General features: G+C 36.1%; 1 protein-coding gene across 1 annotated transcript; it reads right to left on the bottom strand.

The window, feature by feature from the left end:
- Window positions 1-4,384: 4,384 nt before the first annotated feature.
- Window positions 4,385-23,603, bottom strand: Rpn9 (regulatory particle non-ATPase 9). The gene is made up of 8 exons (XM_069828465.1): window positions 23,249-23,603; window positions 21,728-21,841; window positions 19,422-19,611; window positions 16,965-17,101; window positions 15,270-15,384; window positions 12,859-13,047; window positions 10,595-10,792; window positions 4,385-5,517 (listed from the first exon to the last, which is right to left on the bottom strand). The coding sequence occupies exons 1-8, from the start codon at window positions 23,362-23,364 to the stop codon at window positions 5,419-5,421; spliced, it is 1,158 nt and encodes a 385-aa protein (XP_069684566.1). The 5' UTR covers window positions 23,365-23,603; the 3' UTR covers window positions 4,385-5,418.
- Between the last annotated feature and the right edge of the window lie 1,048 nt (window positions 23,604-24,651).

Genomic DNA, 24,651 nt, shown 5'->3' with positions numbered 1-24,651 from the left:
TCTTTACACACAGAGATGTCCAGTTTCAAAAAGTTAAGAATATTTTAACACAGACTAATGGAGATGTTGACATACAAAGACAACAATCCACCACAGCTACTAAATTGTGGAGAGTCAAGGTATTTTTTTGTAGGAAGCCTAAACCAGAATCTAGGAAAAATGAACATTCCTTTGAAACTCCTAAATTATGGTACAGGTACTACAACCAATACAATCAGCTCTGATCCAGTCTTGTGGCCACATTTAATCACTGATACCTTATGGGATCACTTTATTTTTAATCCTCCTCAAAATAGATAATTAAATACATGGTGAAAGAAGAAGGGGACAGAATTTAACATAAAATGAGACAGGCCTAGTCATACATGAAAAGGGGCCTCATGAAGAAAATTATGCTCTGGGCCGCTGAAATTGTAAATCAGGCCCTGTCAATGCTAACACAAGATATGTGGGTGTATTCAGCAAGTGGTTTCTCCTATCTGCTTATTGTCATGGTAGTGTTTACTTCTGGATTATTTTTAGAGATAGCAATGTTTGTGAAAATACTGTCTCGTCCATATTATCAATACAAAGCAAACTGTGTGTGAGATTGTACATACAGGGCATACAGAGAATTGTGACAATTTGCGCCATTTCCTAATTTCATTTCAAATGGCTGGTGTTCCATTGCTTTGCAATATTTTTGTGTAGTACTCTTTCTACACAATTTACTACGACTTGTTTACATTTATGAACAATAAATCTGACAGTCTCAGTACAACTGAACAACTAAGAAAGTAGTAACAGCACTGGAGTGTGTTCTCTGCTAAGAGAATCTGTATTAAAAATATCGTATACAACTTTTACAGAAAGAATGTACAGTCTGCGCACAAAGTCCGTACACACATTAAAAAGTATACACTTTCATTAAATTAAATTATCTACATTAAATTCAAGCTGATGTGCCATGTTCGTGCTGGTAAGGTTGACACTATTCTTGTCCATTGTTGAAGCTCTGAAAATTGCAATGTGTGTTAATTGAAGGAATGGCCGACACAAGTGAATACATGATTGAGGAATGTTTGATGGCAGCTGTGTGGGTCCATGAGCGTCAAGTTAATGGCAAATCAATGAAAAATGTCATGGATGATTTCGTTGTGCAGTTTGAGAAGGCAGCACCGACAAGGAAGACCTTGTTTCTGTGGGAAAAGAAAGCTTTCACAACGGGCAGTATTCGCAATGCACAGAGTATTCCCTGGTTCTGTTAATCAAAACAGTTATTGCCACATGATTAATGACTGGCTCATCCCACAGCTGCGAAACACGGCAATCCTGAAGTGTTTGGTTTCAACACAATGGGGCACCAGTTCACTTCGCAATTGCAATCTTTGGGAATCAATGAATTGGTTGAGGATCGAACAATGAACCAGCTTCTCTTCCATGACCTCCAAGGAGCCCTGACCTGACAACACCAGATAACGCCCTCTGGAGTTACATCAAGGAGCAGGTGCAGAAGCGTCAGTATGCAACAAATGATGAAAATCGCAACTTTCCAGACAATGACCCTAAGAATATTGGTTAACATGAACAAGAGAACATGGCAGCGCACTTGACTATGCAGAGACCACATAGGGTCACATCCAAATGTTTTGGATTTCTAAGAGGGAAGTTGCGTCTTTTGTAATGTGTACATAGACTTTGTATGTACCGGTAATGTGTGCACTCTATACTTTTGAAGTGTTTAATTATATATTTAAATTCCGATTCAGTATAGCTACATGTCATTATGTTTCGAAGATGTGAATGATCATGATTTATCTTGTGTAGAAGCACTGGAACTATCATAGTTATTCTCAGAAGTATGTCCACTTGTCTTTCATTCTTATTCTATACCATTTTTATAAACTCTCACGATTACACTACATGCATTTATTGCTGCTGCAAATCCTAATTCTCGAGAAAGTGAGGAGGTAAGTTTCAATTGCTTAATTTAGGTACTTTGCAGGAAAACCCGTATTTTTTAAGATGAAGCAAAAGGAGTGCATCAGCAGACCTTCCTCTCTACATTTTTCTTCCTTACATTTGTCTATCTTACAGACCCTGGCACCTCACGCACAGAAATGGAAATAAACACACAACATCAACTGACATCAGAGCAAACTTAGCATCAATTGGGAAACTGCCATCAATTATTAACCAGTACCATCAACAAAAGATCAGACAAATGACTTCATATATTGAAAAATGGGTCTATTTTCCTAATCCCAAGACTAAAAAACAATTACTAGGCCTTGGTCAACCTGCCAAACTTATAGCTAGAACCAGATTGAGCATAAAATAATAGTGGAGCTATAAGAGTCTATTACACTCTGAGCTAATTTCACATATGTTCTCTTAATTCTCAGCTTTATTCCCAATGGCATGTGTGTATTACTTACTCAAGAGTGTGTACTATGGCAGCAAGACGTGCTCATCCTAGATAAAATCTGAGAATTTGAGATATAACTATTACATGTGTCTTTTTTCGATTCAAACTCACATTTTTCATGGACAAAAAAAAAAAAAAAACACCAAAGAACACAGACATGTACTGAGGCAGATCAAAGCAGTTGGTAATACATAACTCAAAACTGTACATCGAAATGGGCTGTATTTTGAAGATTAAAATACTGTATCTATGTGTGTGTGTGTGTGTGTGTGTGTGCACGCATTTGTTTTCAATTTAAATCATGTAATTTGAAAAAAAAAATGACATTGTTGATGAAACAACGTATATCATAAATTAATGTTATAAATAACATTGATCTTGAATGCAGTACCTATAAATTTCAGCCTGGAAAGTAGCTAGCACGTTCATTTAAGTAGGTACTGAACAATGACTATATATCAAATCACGATTATATGTTCTAAATTTCTGAGTTTTTATTAGTCAACAAAGAAAGCTTCATGGCTATAACACTGATATGATAGTGAGACATATAGCTAAGAATAGAAATGAACACAAAAAAAGAAAACAAGAAACAAACATAACTCACACTCATTCAAAGTATTCAGTCAAATAGTTTCACTTTTTGCTCCGCAGCATTTGTATACAGCATTATTTAAGGGGGATGAGGATGTACACCTTCATGCAACAAAAAATGACATTTTTCAATTCATTTTGTTTTCTTTACAGAATACACTCTTCTCTTTCTTGTGATGAAAGAATACTTACTGTAGATATTTTTAGTGCTCTCCGATATATGTCCTTTAACATGCGCCCATCACTTTATATTTCTTTGCCACTCATTTTCCGAACTTCAAATTTTACATTTGTTTGCCCTGATAACTTTCAAAGTTTTTTTTTTTAGATATTTAAACTAAACTTTGCGTACTTGTGTAGTTTTGACAACTTAATAACACAGGTATAATACTACAATATTTGCTGTGGCATTTATTTATTTAAAAAAATAATATAGGTCATGAAAACGTTGAAATAATAATGCATTGTATAAAAATACATATTTTCTAAGAGATAAGTAGAAGATTTTAGTTTATTTTGTTCACGTATTTGTTACAAAACATAATTAAGTATTCATAGAATTGTGGAAAATATAAATGAAATGCATAATGTTTGTATAATTTTCATCCATTTTGGAAATTAATCAATGTTAATTAGAAACAGTTCTTTGAAGATATTAAACATGCAGAATAAAGCAGAAAGAATGGATGCCTATTGTATGTATGTCAAAATTTCATTTCGCCAGACCTGAAAGATATTGATATATAATAATACTGTTTTAAATTATATTTAATTTATACAATTGGAAAGGTGTATAATTTAGTTGCATAATACTTGTCTGGCAGAATAAATATGGGAAATGCCTGTTATTGTTCAGTTGAGAAGCTTTTGTCATCTAGTCTTCTTAGAATTTATAAAACAGTTATATTACCGGTTGTTCTGTATGGTTGTGAAACTTGGACTCTCACTTTGAATGAGGAATGGATATTAAAGGTGTTTGAGAATAAGGTTCTTAGGAAAATATTTGGTGCTAAGAGGGATGAAGTTACAGGAGAATGGAGAAAGTTATATAATGCAGAACTGCACGCATTGTATTCTTCACCTGACATAATTAGAACAAATCCAGACATTTGAGATGGGCAGGGCATGTAGCACGTATGGGCAAATCCAGAAATGCATATAGAATGTTAGTTGGAAGACTGGAGGGAAAAATACCTTTGGGGAGGCGTAGATGGGAGGATAACATCGAAATGGATTTGAGGGAACTGAAATATGATGGTAGAGACTGGATTAATCTTGCACAGGATAGGGACCGATAGTAGGCTTATGTAAGGGCAACAATAAATCTTCAGTTTCCTTAAAAGCCATAAGCAAGCAAGTAAATACTTGTCTGAAAGAAGAAGGTGACGATGCATTAATTTTATTAATTGTTTTACTAATATTCACATTGCTTGTATGATATCATCTTCGAAACTTGATAATTAAGTGGTTACTTGTTGGTAGAACGTGTGCCATAGGGCTTCCATCGAGTTAATCTCCTGAGGAAGATTATACAGCATAATAATTTTCCGTTTTTATTGTACTATAACTAATTATAAATTATAGAGAAATGGTGTAATGACGTCAATAAAAACTGAAACACCCCTAAGAAAATGTATATGAACATTTTCGTTCAACCAAAAAATATTTCACATGTACTTGTCATGGGTTTATGGAAATTTGATGAGTTGTTCTGCAAGCAACAAACTCCATTACTTATATACTGTAAATATAGTTTTTGTTTAGTGCAGGTTAAATGTTGAAAATATGGACAATGGATGGTTGACTGACAAAATCTAAAAACAACTGATGAAGACCTTCCTGGATTTTGCTAGTCTGCATCCATGTCTAAGATGAAGTTATCTATAAGATAGAATTCATTATCTTTGATGATACCTTACAATAATAGGTAAAATAATTACGTACTAGCAGAGTTGTGAGTGAGAAATGGCAGGCTGGAGTCTCTCATTAAGACAATGTACAATAAATACCATGACACAGACCTCTCATTTTACTTCCCTGCTGAAAAAAGCATGTAAAGTTTTGTCACCCCTAAAAATCGAACATCCTCAACCAGATTTAAACATATGATCATGCAACACCTAAACAAAAAGTGTAAACCATAAAACTGACTGTACCTTCGTTCTTTCAGGAAAGAGGAAGATTGAATGGCAACAATCTTTGATCAAATATTGCAGCCATTTCTGAAAATCTGTAATTATGTAACAAGTATACATAATGTATGTATTACACGAATTGTAGCTTGTTCCTCTTCCTGCTGATAACGAATTCACAAAGTGAGGCACCGGCACACAATATTAATGAAACACCAGCATGAATGAGTAAATTTTAATATTTAATTGCAAAGCATATAGCATTCACTATATTGAATATCCATTTCACAGAGTGAGAAATTCGTGTGCTTTAGTCTCTAGAAGCAGTTCCATTGAATTCACGTCTTTGCACCAGCAGTCCAGCCGCTGTACCATGGATGAGATCTGCAACCAGAAAAACAATTACTACACATTTAAACAACATTCCACTATTTCTTTGTTTAAATGATTTACAAAGTGTGCAATAAAAGAAAATTGGTATTAATATTCAGATGTGATTGTTGGCTGATCCTTTTCCAATTCTAAGGATTCATCACTAAATCATTAGCTCTCGTCCATTGATCTTGGCTAAATTGATATCATTTTCAATTTCTGCATCACATTTATGTACACACATTGCCAAATATTCCTATGTTACACATAAAATGGCTGTGAATCAGTAAGACACTGAATCTTTATGAGAGATCTTCACATCTGTTGAGAAAGAGGGAGAAGTGAAGAGGAAGGAGAGGATGGGAATGAATACTAAGAGGCTGAGAGAGTGAAATGGTGAGTGGCAAGGTGAGCTAGGGAAAGAAAATGGGATAAGTCCTCAGGTGATGTGAGTGAACAATCTCAAATGGTTCAAAAGTGTATAGTGTATAATGTATAATGCACGCATGCCCGCACGCACACACATTCACACACACACAGATATATATATATATATATATATATATATATATATATATATATATATATATATATACACAGTCAACTCTGGATATAGTGAACCTAAATCATTGGGCTCGACCCGCATACATTAAAAAGTACATTAATATTTCTGTTTATAGTGAACCTTGTATCCTGACAAATTCTTATTTGAAGTCAGACCTTCTTGTATAAAATTGAAATAATGTGTTGAGAACATTCTAAGTTTCTTACTCCTTTAGTCATAGGACAAAGGTAGGATTAGTGATTCCTAGACAATGAGTTGTACTATAAATCCAGACAACACGTGATTACCTTGCCTCACTCCACCATCGAAGGGTTGACATTCTGTTTTCAAGTACTCTACTCTATTGTTATTTCTAATCCTCCACCGTCAAAGGGTTGCCTTTTATTCCCAGAAACATTTCCATTATGACAGATGGCATCCAAACAACGGAAAATTAAATTCTCTTCTTTTATTAAAAGGGGACGGACATTATGTCCAGAGCATAAATGAAGGTAAGATTTTGATGGCTTTCAAGGAAATCTCAAGGCTGAGTACGCAGTCACACCATAACAGCGTTCGTCTGTTCCTAGTGTTCCAATAGCAAATACACTGCATAAAAATGTCGAAGCATAAGGTGTTTTCTTTGGAAGATAAGGCGAATATTATAAGCAGAGAGAACTTTGGCAGAATGCCTTTTTAAATGTGTTAAATCTATCTTCATTTTAAAAATAAATCTGTATGAATTGTACCTTTGTGATTGAAACGTCACAATTTTTTTAGTAGGTTATTTTACGATGCTTTATCAACAGCTTAGGTTATTTAGCTTCTGAATGAGATGAAGGTGATAATGCCGGTGAAATGAGTCCGGGGTCCAGCACCGAAAGTTACCCAGCATTTGCTCATATTGGTTTGAGGGAAAACCCCGGAAAAAACCTCAACCAGGTAACTTGCCCCAACTGGGAATCGAACCCAGGCCACCTGGTTTCGCGGCCAGATGCGCTAACCGTTACTCCACAGGTGTGGATGTCACAATTTTATGTTGCTCTTTTCTGCCTTTTTTAATATAAATCCCTAATTTACAAAATAAATGCTTTTTTTTTTGCCTTTATTTGATTATTTGTCTATTACTTATTAATTTATTACTAAAAATTGCCTACACGTATATTTTAATTTATTTCTATAACTGCTACAATGAAAGTGACTTCACCGAATGTATATTATTATCTTTCAATCAGTTCATATTCTCTTTGCAACAATGAGTGCTGGCATGCAGTAAGCGTTTTAATTATCGCTTGTGTTTATTGACAAGGCAACAATGAGTGCCGGTCTAACGTTATTTTTAATGGTTATTTTTCTTTCAGTTTTCATTGCGACATTGTTGTAGCTAGCTAAATATTTCATATCGCAACATATCAGTATAACCAAACACAAAAATGCACTTTCCAAGGCTACTGGGAAGAAGATTTCTTTGCTTCCAACAGTAATGCAACATCGAGTTGAAAATCTCAATTCGCATTCGACTTATGTAAAGCCTTTCTTGCTGCCGAAATCCCTTTACGGAAAGTGCAAGGTTGTGGGTCTAGTGCAAGGTTTTTGTAATTGTCTTTTATTGTGTATTTTAGCTATTTATAATGCCATTTTGCCTCCCTATTTTAATGATTCATAATGCCTAAACTTCCGGTCTCTGATTATAAGTGACATTGAACATGGTCTTTCGCAAGTGGACGTGGGTCGACAGCATAGTTTAAGTAAATAAACTGTGAGTAAATATTTTATTTTCTTGTTCACAATTCATTTCTGCCATTTAAGATTAGAGGAGAGACACTTTGGATATAGTGAATGAAATATGCAAGTCCGCAGAGGCTCACTATATCCAGAGCATGCATGCATGCATGCACGCACGCGCGTGCGCGCGCGCACACACGCACACACACACACACACACACACACACACACGCGAGGTACAGTCATTAAGTTCGTGGACTGTTGTTCTGTCACACCTTATTATAAGTTATCCACACACACTTACATTAATTCACATAGTCTTTCAACGTAGTCACTAATGGCTGCTATGAAATCTGCCTACATTGATACAGCTGCTGGAAACACCGTTGAAAAATAATGGTAGAAAGATACTGTACGGCTTCTCTTGTGGCAGTGATGATCTTCTGGCTGACTGAAATCTAGCTTTGCTTTCAAGAGGAGAGAAAGGAAAAAATCGCACAGTGCGAGATCAGACGAGTATGAAAGGTGTGGTAAAAAGATGATCTGGTTCTTGCCGTTTCTTTTGAAAGCACAATAATTATGCATGGCACTTTGTCGTGTAGCAACAGCCAGTTCTTCCTATGCTAAAGCTCAGGACACTTACGACAAATTGAATCACACAGACGACCAAGGGTCTCCTTGTGCTGGGCTTTGTTTACAGTTTCTCCTTGTGGGATTAATTCCATGTGAACAATTTCTGATGATTCGAAAAATAGTTCAAGCATTACATTGCCTTTTGACCTGTCCTGTCGTGGCAATAATGACGATTTCCAGGTGGCCGACTGTTGTTTCAGTTGCAGAGCATACAGAAAACACCAAGTTTCGTTTCCTGTTATGATCCGTTGAGAAACGACACATCATCGTCAACAATACTGATCAGATCACAGGAAATGTCATGCAATCGTCACGTTGGTCTTGCATCACGCCACATGGAACACTGCGCTGGGTAACAAGTAACATGTTCAGAATTTTATGCATGGCATGTACTACGGCTAATCCCTACTGCTGCTGTGAGATCATCTACAGATTGAGAGAGGTTGGCATACACCAATATTGCAACTTCTTCAATCTTGCATTGAGTTCAGACCGTTTTTGACTGAGCAGCACGCTCATCATCCTCCAAACTGTCTCTGCCCTGTGCAAAGCAATGGTATCACTTAAACGTGGGACTGTGGCCCAAGGCTTCTTTGTCGTACACATGCGTGATCATTTGAAACGTTTTCCTAGCAGATTTGCCTAGGTTTTGGCAGAACTTGACGTATGCCCGTTCATCAAACTATAACATTCTCGAGTTCTGGCACTTGCATTCAACTGCCCTTCACAACAGAGACAGTTCTGCTTACATTGTATGCACGCAACTGCCTCTTGCTGGAACTAATATGGCACCATCCCATGATGCAATCTATACATTGTAGTGCACAACAGCGAAACTATACGGCCAGTTCACGAACTTATTGACCATGCCTTGTATATTTTAATAATAGATTTTTGAATAGGTAACTCCTGGAGTCTGTTTCATAAAAGTTTACTACAGTATGTACTAATAATCTTGGTTATTATTAGACTAGTTTTCTGGATTGTGTTTCAACCCTGATCACATATGTAACAGATTGGCCATCCCCATGTTAAAAACAGTAACATGTGGAAGAGAACAACCACCAGGATCATCACCACCGACTGGGAACGATTGCTAGATGGAAGTACAGTTGCTCCATGTAATTCAAATGAGTTATAACGTGACTTCTTATGCAATAGCTAAATGGCAGCATAGTGAAATTGATCAAAGTTGTTGACATCAAAGCCTATAAGGCTGAGCTATCTATTATACATTATGTGATCAGAGGTTTCATATAACTACTACAGTTAAATAAATAATTACTGTAGTAAATTTCATCCTACTGTGGTATTTACTAAATAACAAATGTATCCAAGGTAATTACGATTATAATAATTATTAACTTCATTACTATTTCTTGTATTATTATTTTCGAATCTTTTAAGGCATGAACCATCGAAAGCTGTTGTTTTCCTTTGGCAGCAAAGTCCTAATTATCTAAGTGTATGTGTGTGTGTGTGTGTCTAATGCTCAGGATTTAACAATGAAGTTATCTTTCTTCTTGCTTCCCAATACTTGGATGTAAGGTCCAAAGTCTCAAAAGATTCACAAGTTGCCTGCCATGTGTCCCATGTCTATATCCTCTTCCTTTATGCATAACAAGCATTTAAGAGAAGTTGATAAGTAGATTCGATGAAGGTGTTTACTGAGGAAATTGAAACCAGTAATCAATTTGAATATGGCCACACTGAATTTTCGAAGTGGGTCAAAATTAATTTTAAATCTTTCAATGAATTTTTCCATCTTGAATTTTGGTGTTCCACTACTTTGTAATGATTGGAGTTAACTCTCCTTTTATAACCCTTTTAACAGATTCATATGAAAATTTATAGTTTGTTTTTATGTTGATTTTAGTTCCTTTCCTGGCTAACATATCAGCTTTCTTATTACCATTCAGCCCACAATGGGCGGAATCCAGGTCCCACACAAACTGGCATAAATTTAATGAGAAAATATCTTCCCCCATTGAGGATTCGAACCAGCATGCATTCCATAATGCAAATCCTACACAGAATGCCTTAAACCACGGTGCCATGGGATGTGGCATTTATGGTCACTATTAAAAGCCCTCTCGCGTTAGAGTAGACATAAACTTAAAAGTCCTCCATTAACAGTGGGTACAAGATGAAGATGGTATCTACATTCAAAACATAATATGATAATACCTGCTGCTTGTCCAGAACGCGGGGCTGCACCCATGTCATGTGTACATTACTGGCCACCTGGTCAATAGCTCCCCTCACGAGTCCCTGTGCCAGGGCTTTCATCACCAACAGTTCTACCTCATTTACAGGCAGGCGTGTCTCCCGTGATATTTCTTCAAACGACAACTGCCGGTCTGTCGCTGGCCTTTTGAAAGTCATCTGTCATAGAAAAACAAAATTATTGTAGTAATGGTACCCGGCAATGGCAGATCTAGGGACCAAAAAAGCTGCGGCTCTAAAACAAGAATGAGCAAATATTTAACGGAATTAATAAAAATTAATTAAAACTAAATTTGAAGATGCTTACAATTTGTTGCTTAATAAATGTTACCGAAATGTGTTCACTAAAAAAAAAGTAGGGAAAGAACTTCCAACATGTTATCAGTCACCTGTAAAACAACAGTTGTAATTGCATTCAATATGTGTTCCCATAGAAAGTATCATAAATGTACCTTCTTTATGATCTTTAGTTATAAAGAAAGGCACTCTTTACAACATTTAAAAAAATCATTTTCACAGTTCCAATTGATTGATCGACATCTGAAAAATGATTTCACTCTTCCTCACAAATCTGAAGATAACACGTGCAAAACAAGTTACATTAACTATTTTCGAATAAAGCAACCTCAAGGAAACACCAGATTTCACTATGTATTCATATTGAATTTGTTAGAACCAGAAGCTCATCATGTTTTTTTTTTTTTTAGTTGGTTATTTAACGATGCTGTATCAACTACAGTACTAGGTTATTTAGCGTCAATGGGATTGGTGAGAGCAAGATGGTATTTGGCGAAATGAGGTCGAGGATTCGCCATAGATTGCATGACATTTGCCTTTTGGTTGATAAAACATCGGATAAAAACCCAACCAGGTAATCAGCCCAAGCAAGAATCGAACCCAAAACAGAGTGCAACTCCGGATCTGCAGGCAAGCACCTCAGCCAAATGAGCTACACTGGTGGCTCTCATTATATTAAGTGCCATCTGGACACAAGAGATGCATTGTTTTACAAATAGTTTGCAGACAGAAAAAAATTCAGTTCTAAAGAACTTAAAAATTTATAAAGTCTTACACCTGATCCACCCTCGACCATAATTCCTACCATTACATTGGTAATGTGCCATCTTACTAAAATAAATGGATGGTCTTGATATGATATCACTCCAGATAATTTTTGCATAAATTGGAGGTAACTGGGGGGGGGGGGGGAACATAAGGTTGTAGCCAGTGACAAAACCTATACAGGTCTGGATAATTTAAAAATAGAAAATTACAAATTTGAAAAAGTCAGTCGACAATTCTATGTATCTCTAATCTCTGGTCACTATTGACTAATATGTGCAAGGAAATTACAAATCAATTGATGGCTGCAAATAGAGCCTTTTTTTGAATTTGGAAAGTTAATTTAAGTTTCCTTTCCCCTCGAGTAAAACTAAAATAATTTTGTATGAAACACTTATTTTGCATAACTTTAACATGTGCATCAGAAACCTAGCCCATTACAAAGAATTATGGAAGAAAAATCTTGTACAGGCTATATTGTCTGGTTTTCGAAAACAGACTTTGAGAAAAAGACAAAACAGGAAATTAAAAAAACCCTCAGAAGAACTCAATATAATAAATATAATTAGTCAGCAGACTTAAGATGGGCAGGCCATTATTATGGCATAAGACAGACCATCACTGTTGCTGTATAACTTCGAATGCTTGCATGGTTGCCAAATCTTAAATGGTGCACTGTTCCCACCCTGAAAAGTTTGTTACTGAATTGAAATTGTGGAAATTCTACATTCTGTCATCCTGCAATGTTACAGTCAGCATTTACTAGGTACAGTACCTACAATTTTAGCCATCAAAAACCCATTCATACACGCCCTTAACAATTAGAAAAACTACTGAATTTGTATACAATAGTTATTTTTCTTTTGTTTAATGGTAGATACTTGACTGTCATTCATCCATATAAAGCCAATTATGGAGACTAATTTACCGATGGAGTTGTTGCCCATGATGAGGGATAGGACACTGGTTTACACTACACCCATGGGAGATGAAATGGAGATTTGTTGGGATACTGCAGGGGAACTGGGGATCGAACATGGGTCAGGGTTCTAGCACTAGTGGCTGTATAAAATAGCACACTGGACAAAACTGCTGCGCCCAGAAGCTGAATGTTACAGCGGTTAGTAACAGAGACTGTGTTTACGAAATTCATCTATACTCACCTCCATAAGACACAGCAAGGATATCTTCTGGCGCAACTTCAGTTCCTGTGCAGCCAGGTCTGCAATGCTAGACCATTGTGGCTTCATCTTCTCAAACAGCACAATGTTACCCGTGTTAAATGCGTACAGCAGATCCACTAGCCATGCCTTGTCTGTAGCCTTCAGTGTCTCCAGTACTGGGTGTGCCAGCTAACACACAAAAGATCAGATTACAGATGCAAAGTAAATCTTTACAAACATTAGCCTCTTGGCTTTCTGGATGTTATGTTTTATTTAACGACGTTCGCAACTGCAGAGGTTATACCAGCGTCGCCGGATGTGCCGGAATTTTGTCCCGCAGGAGTTCTTTTACATGCCAGTAAATCTACTGACATGAGCCTGTCACATTTAAGCACACTTAAATGCCATCGACCTGGCCCGGGATCGAACCCGCAACCTTGGGCATAGAAGGCCAGTGCTATACCAACTTGCCAACCAGGTCGACTGGCTTTCTGGATATTCCAGGATTCATAACATGGTAAAGCCAATTCTGTTCCTTCCACAAGTTTTAATGTTCTTGCAGAGTTCTTCAGAGTCCTTGCAAATGTTAGTATTTGATTTCTATTTAACTCACATGACCACCAGAGATCTGTCATCCTCAGTGGTCTATTCTCTGTCCAGCTTAAGGAGAACACAGCACATACAGGTAAGCAAATGCATGTGACATAGAGTTTATGACTGGTTGTATGCTGTAGCAGCTAGGAGATCTTTCGGAAGTGAAAAAAACATAGTGATAAATTAAATGTGTGCGATTATCACAAAATCGTTCTTATCTATACAAATATGTAATTGTGATTAATTATAATTATTGTATTCTATAGTATATCTAAAACAATTTCAGTATCAGGAAAACATTTTGAATAGAAAAATGTAAGTAGCACGTCTTAGTTACAGACTTTATCTCAGTTGAGGATGTGGGGGAGCAATCATAACTGCAAGTGATCAGACTAGATGGTATGTATGCGCCGTAGCATTTCTGGAATGTGACGTCACAAGTTTGTATAGTAGAACCAATTGGAATCAGTCTATAGCAAGTACTTCCCGAGTTTGTTTGTTCAAGTGTGAGTGTTTCAGTACATTAAATAAGTAAAACTACATTTACTGTGTGTGTGTGTGTGTGTGTGTGTGTGTAAGATAAATAAATGAAAGAAGAGACTGTAAAAAGACAAGTATTGCACAGGCAGGAGCGGGAAATAGTGTTTAAGGTGTATAATTATTTTTAAAATGTTGATGAGCAGAATGCTGCCGGCCATCTTGATGCTGGCTGCAACGTTGCCAATGCGCAAGAAACGACTGCAGAAGCATGTGGTGTGGGATTGAGAACAGTGCAAAGAATATTGTTAGTGAAGGAAAGAAGGTTTGTTTGGTGTGATGCTTACAGTAATCAACGGCTAAGGTCACTATTGTCTTCTGATAATATAAATTCTCTCCTGCGCTATTTGCATCGCACGTGTGCATGAAGTACGATGTGGCAATGTTGTATGCTGTCTTGCTCTCTCTATCTCTCTCTCGACGCAAACGCTAGCAGACTACCGCCTTCCGAATTGCCATCGACTCTAGTGTTATAAAAACAGCTTTGTTATTGTGAACTATCATTCTATGACTGAATAGGTAACAGCATCATGCTTGCCTCTGGACTTGAGCATTTCAAGTTGAAACCCAACTAAGGAGGATGGATTTTTAGACTGAACGGTAACTTCGACTGGTTAGGGAATACAACCCACTAGCTTCATGTAGTATAATGCACAAAGATAAAGTAAAGAAAAATTTCTATGTTCAGGTCATCTTTTTCAATTCAAATTTCACAACGATAACAAATGTGAAGATCTCTGGTAAAAAAAGTCTGAGAATATACTTACTGATTTAAGACATCATTGATTCATAACTATTCTAACAACATCTGCTAATGTACATGTATGGTGCAAGAAACTGAAAAAGGGTATCAACTAAGCGGAGATCAATAGAAAAAAGCCAATTAAATAGTTGTTAAATGCTCAACATGGGTGGCCAACCATCAGAAATACTGCAGTTTTATAAGCTGTAGAAAAATTTCTCCTTGAAACAAAAACTCGAGAAAGAGTTGGAAAATTTTCTGGCCACAGCTGTCTCACTCAGAGAAAAAATTGTATTACATTTCATGAATCTACAACATGGGTTCCAAACTATGGCTAATGATTTTTAGTACCCTTGGTCAGGTTTATACTAGTGAACCTAACATTTAATTGGGAATATGGTAATCACTCGGCATTAATGGCTGATATGATGTCAAGATGTGTGTATATATATATATATATATATATATATATATATATATATATATATATATGTCAACTTGTATTTAAACTACTGGAACATGTGGAATGTACACTCACCAGCTCGCCAAGGTTGTACACCCCTTCACCCAGGAGTGCAGCGAGGCCGAGGAAGAAGGCATGCTGTTCCTGCTCACTGATGCTCAGGTCTGACAACTCCACACAACCCAAATACCTGTACAAAGATGAAATTACCTTCCTTTGAAAATGATTTGCTGCCAGTGTAATTCTTTAAACAAAAACAGCTCTCTTTGCACCATATCTTAACTGGTAATGAGGAAGACACTTATCTAGCAAATAACATGGCTGTTGGTAGTGTTGGACCAGAACTATTTTGCGGAATTTCAGTAAGTCTGAATCAAAATGTAAGTCTGAAAAAATGGGTAATAGCAAATCATTCTCGTGCTTGGACATCCTATGTAGAACTGAGACATAATAAGGAAATTCAAAGATGTTTAGGCTGGACCATTTTCATTCCTAACGAAAAAAATATCACGACATTTCGAAGGCTATACTGTTTCAAGGGTAGGATATACCTCCCACCACTTCATTTTTACTTGAAAATTATGGTAAAACCAACTTACGAAATATCCTGATTTTTTTTTCGCCAGCAACAGAAAACATCAAATGTAAACACCTTCTGAATAATCCACCATTATTTACTCCTCGCATTTAAAACGACAGTAACGTGTTCATTAAAAGACCTCAGAACAACAATAAACAAGTCCTGATTGTGAAAAGGTGCGATCTGAAGAGAGAGATGGACTTACTGCAGGGCACTGTACTCTAAGAAAACACACACATAGAATGAGACCATAGTATGCTGAAAATCCTAATTCTAGACTTTGTGGTCTAGAAGAGGTTGCTTAACATTTACATTTGCATGTGATTCACTTATGCCTCAGAAAATAACTGTTTGGTAAGATAAATCTTGGGAAAATACACCAAAAAGATTATAATGGGCTCAATGACAGAGTACTGTACTCTTTAAAAAATTGACAATGGAACCTTGCTTCTGAAGAGATGGTATAAATATGTCCTTTCATTCCCTGATTCTGTTACCCAGATTTCTATAGTAGCCCTTCAATAAAGAAGTATTTAGTCAAAAAATTCGAAAATATTGCTTCTGACGTGTAACTATGAACCATACTAGTTGATACACACTGTAATCTAATACTTATATAGAGAATGAAAAAATCTAGACCACATGGAAAAACGCAAGGCACATTATATGCAGAACGGAGTGAAATAAACCACATGGAAAACTTCGAGACATCTGGCATGTTACAGTGTTCGTTCTATGATTCCATTACCCAGATTTCTCAAGTGACATTTTGATATAGAGGTACTTACGTCAAAATATATATGCTGGATGGGACTCTATGATGGAAACTCCAATTTTAGGCTTTGTTGGCTATGGCAGTCACCACAAACAATATTTTGGCCGTGCATGGATTATGAAAAAAAGAGATGGATAAGAACTTGGGTGGTGACAGATTATAATCAACTATCACTCTCACTATTACAAGTACCGGTAATGAACAAGTAACTACAATTACACTAATTCAGTTCGTGAACCTATGTTTCTTCCCAAGAAACCTAAAATTGTACATTCCCACTTGCTTTAACAAGTTTCGCTGATAAACCAAGGATGAAAAGATACAAACCCATATATTTTATTTCTGTTAGTGCAATTTGTTTTCACTCAAGCTTTTTCATGCTTATTACACATATAACAACGTTATCTGAACAGACCTCAGAGCTGTGCGGTAGTAGTCAGCATGTTTCCCTTGCAAGCGGTAGAACTGGCTGGCAAGTAAGTAGTATCGGCCGTGCACTGCTGTAATACCATCAGCATCATCCAAGATTTTCTCTACTTCTTCTATTATTTTCTGAAAGAAAAAAAAAAACACAATATATATATATATCAAAGAGAAATCAAACATTACAAATATTTTGAGTAGACAGTTCACTGCATGCGTATGTACTGCACAGAGAAGATGATCAAGTGACAAATGCTAGATTGGAAAAACATCATCTATGGTGTAAATTATAAGATTGCACAAAATCTGTCTAGAACTGGACAGAAGAGGATAAAGAAGCCCTAGACAAATATTCCAGGACAGATATATTCTCTAAGAAAATACTGTCAATGTCTTTGAGAAAAACAACCTCTGAACTCCTCGAAATTAGCCTCATTTGAATGTAACCATACATCAGTGAGATAAATGTTACATACTGGATTTTTATCCTCAAATCATGCAAGATCCTGAGACATATTGTTGTTACTCACATTATATCTTCACGCTCCATAAGAAATTTTGTACCATCATTTTGATGGTATACGAGTATATCTTTAAATAAATTATGTATCAAAGTTAAAGACCCTTGGTATTAAGTTTTTATTCATTTTAAATCGTAATTTGCTATAAGGAAAAATTTATCACTCCATTATGTCTCATAAAATGAAAATAGTTCTCTGCAGAATACAAAGTTTCAAGACCTGTGACAGTTTCATAATTTCAATTTTTTTTTTTTTTTTCCTAGGAAGCTTCAAAACAGCTATGCTAGTTTCTTTCACAGTTCCATATTTATCCTTGTAACTGTAGTTTTACTCAAACTATACATATCTTCTATAGTTACTCATATTAAGATAAATCTATGTGTACTTACACTGTTATAGATATTGTCTTAAAATAATGCCATAGGGTTATTATAAAGCAACAGTTGGCACATGTACATTTCTTACTTGTAAAACATGATCACTTTCTAGTTGACCTGTATCGGCAGGGTTGGTTGACATCTACAGTGGAAGCAACATATCATGAGGTACTAAAATGTAACTTCAACATTTTTCCCAGCCATTGGTGTAGCTCGCTCGGCTAAGGCGCTTGCCTCCCGATTTGGAGTTGTGCTCAGACGCGGATTCAATTCCTGCTTGAGCTGATTACGTGGTTGGAGTTTACAAACAGTGATGCATAGTATTTTCAAGCATTTATACTCTGTTTTTATACAGAGGGAAACTTTCCGTTGTTGTGTTTAATGGCTCTAATGCAAGAACTTAGCATTAGTTAACAACAACATATGTTAAAAACGTACTATTTCATGGCAGTTTAAAAATGGTATAAAAATAGTTTAAAAAAAGCATATTTTTTAAATTTTCTTTTAAATATAACTTTTTTTTTGTCAACCCTGCTTTCTTTGTATTTTCTATTAAATTCATGGTTACTTTCTCACAAAATCGTGTCAGATCATCAGGATTTTCGGAAGTTGTGTTCATACTGCATGCCAAAGTTGCTCACTAAGAAAAACAAACAGAAAACAGGAAACCAGTGTGCTGACCTCTCTACACACGATATAGGTAGTGAGAAAGGTGAAGAGTTTTTGAGCCACATCATAACAGACAATGAGGCATAGGTGTCGCACATGACTCCAGAATCAAAACAGCAGCCCATGGAGTGCAGGCACAGTATATTGGGACAAGCCTACAGGCACAACAATCAACAGAGGCATCTATAGAGAGACACTAAAGAAACTGCATTGCGCAATCCAGAACAAAGGACGGTGTTGTGTTACTTCATGACAATGGACAGCCACACACACTGCCATCAAAACTCAAAACCTTCTTTTGGTTGGAACAATTTTATCAATTCCCTACAGCTCAGATTTAGCACCAAGAGACTTTCATTTGTTCCTGCATCTGAAGATATTCCTTGGTGGCCAGCGTTTCTTAAAAAATGGCAATGTCAAAGAAGGCACGACACGTGAGTTTCATCACAGACAGCATCATTCTGGTTCCTTGATGGAACAAGTGCCATAATAATTATGGAAATTACGTAGAAAAGTAGTTTCAGGTATGTAGAATCCAATGGAAATACAATTTTAAAAAATAAATACATTTTCATTTTTTAATAACCAATTGGGACTTAACTTTCTGGACTCACCTCATATTACCGTATACGGAATATAATAATAATAATAATAATACATTCAATAAAGATTCTGAAAATAATTGGTACAATAATTTCAAAAGTGAAATAAGTTAGTGTTAGATAATAAAATAGCATTAAAACCTGAAAACACAGTACTATTTGAAGAATTGCATTAATGAGAATTAACTGAAGAATGCACTGCAATTCTATTGCATGAAGAAACAGAACTGTTGCATTGCCAGTTTAATTGCAAATAGAAACTCTGAGATACTCTGCTGACCTTCGTGCCCTCCTGGTCTCCCAGCTGCTCCAGCATGATCTGTCCACTCAGCACCTTGCACAATGCCACAGCTTCATTGCTGCTCTTCACCTTTGCTTCTGTCTTCTCCAGGAACTCAATGGCTTCCCGTTTGTCCTCGAACTGCACCACCACATGTGCGAGTATCTCCACCAAGGAGAGAGGATTTATCCTGCAATAAGACACGAGATGAGATGTTGAGACTAGCAGATGTTAATCATGTGTACTCTTTGTCTGCAATAACAAATGACAGTGAGTCCATTAATACAGTGTTTCTCAACCGCCAGGCTGAGATATATTCTCCTGAGAATTGTCACTTTACTCTTCTAAGCATTTTTCACAAATAAATATTTTATAGTGGAAATAATCTTACGAGAATAATTTTAGTGGTTATGTCGAAAAGCACAGATCCAGAGCATCTCTAAACTCTAAATTCTAAAATATGACTAAATAACACCTATATAGTAAATGTCAGTGACCACGCTAAATTCTCAATTCTTCAGTTGATTGTACAAGTAAACAAAGACGAAATTTTAAAAAGTCTACAAATCGATAAGCATGAACATTACAAAAGATTCTAAAATTAAAACAATATATTAATTGGTAAATTCCTAGAAGCATCTCTCCAAAATATACTACGCAACTTGACACACAGAAAAAAACCAAATCAAATCAAACCAAACCTAACCTGAATTCATTACCGAACTATTTTAATTTAATAACAACACTGTAATTCGGTTAGGTGTGTCTAGTATGCATTCAAATAACACACGGAACTTTTTTTTAAGGTGCATCTACATGGTTCAATTTTTCATGTGTTTATGCAAGCAATCTGGAGAGAATATTGAAGGAAAAAAAAAAAACTTGAAAACAAACATCCAATTAAGATGCATACAGATTTTGTGTTTACACAGTGCACCATGTTGAACGTCTTCTTCACTACATATGTATATATTAATTAATAAATATTAAATATCAATCCAATACTTAGGCCTACTTGATTAGCAAAATTGTGGTTGAACACTCCATAGGCACTCGTATTTGCGATCATCTTCAATAAAGCTAATCGTACTTGTCGCCATTTTCAGCTTAAAAGGTCCACCATCACCAAATAAAAAGAATTTTCAGTTTATTCACAGCCACCTATAACAATCAGCTGCTCGCTACATGCTACTGTTGAATGAAAGACACACAAGATACTCATCGGTGATGGACAGCTTTCAATTGCTTCATTTGTAATGGAAAAAAGCATGCACAATTGGATATGTTTCGTTCACGCTTGCATGCATTGCTTGAATGCTTAAAATTGAAAGAAAAGCTGAACCATGTAGATGCACCTTTATGTGATGTCCGTGATGATGACATGTTGTGTTACGTCATTAGTTATTCATTGCTGTGCTAGAGAATGGAAGTCCGTTGGTTAAGAAGACAAATGGATTTGAGTTTTTAGGTTTTCGATGTTAGTATAATTAATTTTTTTATATGTTGGCCTGAGTGGATTTTAGAATTTGATTTTATTGCTGTGCTGTTCGAGAATGGTTGTTACGACGGTGGATGTTAACTAGATTAACATCTGATTTGCGTTTCGTTATGGGTTAGATGGGTTAAACGAGGGGATAGCTAGGTGACATGAGGCTGAGGTATGTGACAAGGTTATAATGAGTTAGTTGAGGAGATATTTAAGTGACGTAAGGCCTAGGAATGTTTTAATGATTTAAGTATGTTTTCTATCAGGTGTGTAGTGTGGGAAGATGTCGAAGCTGCACCTTATTTTGTTCATACAAAATGTGTATAGGTATATTATATTTTACTGATACCACAATTTGCAAATTTACTATTGTATAATTATATTTCCTTTGAATGTCCCTACCCAAAAACCTGGGTTTCCAATGCGGGTCCCCTAGTGTCTTTTGTTGGTGTTATCGCCATCTTGCGATATCATCATGTGACATTACCTGTGACGTCATAATTTGTGTAATACGGTTTCATATGCCAGTATTGTAACATATACCATTCCTGGTTAGGTTTGCTTCTGCAGTTGGTTGATATATTTTGGAGGGACAGGACATCATTCGTTAATTAAACAAATTAAATTGTTTACAACAACTAAAGTTATAAAAAGATTATTGTTAGATTTTAAGCTTGTTCCTTCTGCTTAAGTTTTCCAGAGTTTTTCATAGTTCCTTAAACTCTGACAGTTCAAATTAGACTAAAGTCAACCCTTTTCAGTATTTATTATAGTCAAATTAGGGACTGGCATAGGTGTAACACAGTTATAGGCTACTCACTTGTTCTCGAACACATGAATGAAATTGTGGTACAGCTGTAGCAGGTTGGTGCCTTTCTGGAGAGACTGATGCTTCACAAAGGTCTCCAACTTCAAAGTCAGCTGATGCCATAACCTTCAACAATAAAAAGTTTACTCAAGAAAAAAAAAAATACAGAATTACAAGAACTAATATATATATTTTTTCTGCATTCCAAGAAGAGTTGTAGACATTTCAAATTTAAGTGAAACAGATCTGTGAAGAAGCACCGTGAAGAAACCTAGGACAAGGTAGAGTATTCACCGGCTACTGAACAAACATTGCACACTTTTATCACTGCCAATGTGGCGCTATAAACCAATTTTCAATACTTTTATCACAGCCACAACACATTTCATTCAATTCTTACTGTAATATATATATATATATATATATATATATATATATATATATATATATAATTATCATTACATTAACAAATTCGATAGGCCTACATCACAAAACGTACACTGAACGAACTAAATATAATTATTATGAAAATCGCTATATTTTCTTCCTGGAATTACGATCCACTTCCACTACATGGCTACCGATACGAGTAGCAGGGTCGGCAATACATGCAGACCAAATGATACTAAACGTGAGAAATGTTACTACAGGTATGTAGTATTATGTGACAGATTAGGTTAAGTTAGATTAGGTGTGTATTATGTGACAGGTTAAGTTAAGTTTGATTAGGTGTGTAGTATTATGAGGTTAGGTTAGGTGTGTATTATTACTATTTTGACAATACTGAAACCCACTGTTACATTAACGAAATATGGCCGTATTCTTAATTAACGCACGACAATTTTCATATATAAGGTACATATTCAGATATTCAGAGTGAGTTGGGTGGGCTTATAGCTCTCCCAATGATCATATCAATTTCTCCTAATCAACACTATAAATCCAAGGCATTTTCAAGGTATTTTATTAAGTTCCTATAGTGGCTGGGACATAATCCCAAGTAACCTTCACCGAAACCTATACTTGACACAAAGGTTGAAAGTGTAAGTTCTCTCAAATCATTCTTAAGTATGCACTGCTATCAAAACAAATCTTAAAATTGTAGCTAACCTATAAGGAAGAATTTTGCTATTCGTAACTTCGTTCCTCTTCTATGAGCTCCAAACTACGAAGTGGTGTACTACCCGAAATCAATCTTCACAACTCCGAACTTTATATAGGCTACATATAGGGCCTATATTCTTCACTGAACGGCCGTATTCTAAGGAGATTTTCATTATTACGCCAAGGTTTTAAGTTATACCGTAATAGTAATAATAAGACAAAATATTATAGTGTACTTAATTTTATACTCTGAAATACCATATTACAATACAGTTACACGTACGAAATATAATATTTTTTTATCAATTCAAATTTTTCAGAAGAACAAGAACCACATTTATGTACATAAACTGACAGGTGTGCTGATTGAAAAATAGATCTAACAATTACACATTACAATGCATTTATAACAATTAACTATGTACTCACTTTTTGTTATGTAATTCTTCTAGTTGAGCCCATTCTCCTGACAAGTCTTTATCGGTTTCTTCGCTCTGTTTTGAAGCCAAATAACTACTCACATCTTTCACAGCTACAGCAGCCATGATTATAATACCAATAATACGGTCAAAGCTTTGTCTGCAAAGTCATGCTCGAGTTTGTGTTAGTCTTGCCAACTTCCATCTCATTTAGTCTTGGTCTCTTCCTTATCCAGATTAGCCAGCATTTCGTTTAAAACTACTGACTAATGTTTTTGTACAAAGTAAATAATACTGAAAGAATAATACGAAGTTCGATATCAAATAAACTGGAAGCTAATCCTAATACAGTACATATCAATGTATTTACGGTTGGCGACATTGGTGTACATGGTCTCCAATCTCAAAGAATACAGAAAACGTCAACTGTTATTAACAACCGCGAAGTTTAAAAAAGAATACATTTCTCGTCGTACCATGTATATGGATAGGTAGGTATGTATGCATGGATATATGTGTGTACTAATGTTTTTGTACAAAGTAAATAATACTGAAAGAATAATACGAAGTTCGATATCAAATAAACTGGAAGCTAATCCTAATACCATTGCTTACGGGATTACGTTTGCAAATTACGTCTATTGTCCATAAAATATTGTACGAAGCATTTAATAAGCAATGATGAGTCCTTTAAATGTCCCAAATGTCAATGTCTTTTAAGTGTTCTGCTATGAATATATAGGGCAGAACAGCGCTCCGAGCGGCGGAATTGGCATTACGAGGGAACCACTTCAGACTCGTTTTTCAAGCTCTATTAGAGATGGGTAAAAAATAACACAACAGTTATTTTGGAACTGTTCCGGTCTCGGAACTGTTGCAAAAATGAACAGTAGGTCGGAACCTCCTGTTCCGAAATAACAGTGTTCCGACTCCGAGCTGCTCACTTGCCCAGCTGTTACGGGCTCGCAGTACCGCGTTGCACAAGATATGTTGCAAAAATGAACAGTAGGTCGGAACTTCCTGTTCCGAAATAACAGTGTTCCGACTCCGAGCTGCTCACTTGCCCAGCTGTTGCGGGCTCGCAGTACCGCGTTGCACAAGGTATGTTCCGACTCCGAGATAACAGTCGGAACGTCGGAGCTTGTTCCGATGAACCAATGACAGCTGCAGTTACACTGTTCTCGTTGTTCTTTATGTTGTACTTGGAACTTCGTTGGATGAAGTTGGTACTTGAAACTCTCACGTGGTTGGAGGGGGACGCATGGAAATTGAAATCCTTGCGGTGGCGCGAACTTTAATATCAACATTTGTAAGACTGGCCAATCATCTGTAATGCTATAGTATTTAATAATCTGTAATATTCATTCCCGCTTTATGGTTTATTTCACCATTAGTTGACTAATTCTGTTTTAT

The sequence above is a fragment of the Periplaneta americana genome, chromosome 6 (genome assembly GCF_040183065.1).
Source record: "Periplaneta americana isolate PAMFEO1 chromosome 6, P.americana_PAMFEO1_priV1, whole genome shotgun sequence".
Taxonomy (NCBI): Eukaryota; Metazoa; Arthropoda; class Insecta; order Blattodea; family Blattidae; genus Periplaneta; species Periplaneta americana.
Note: the sequence above shows the minus strand (reverse complement) of the source record. Positions and strands in the feature narration are given on the sequence as shown.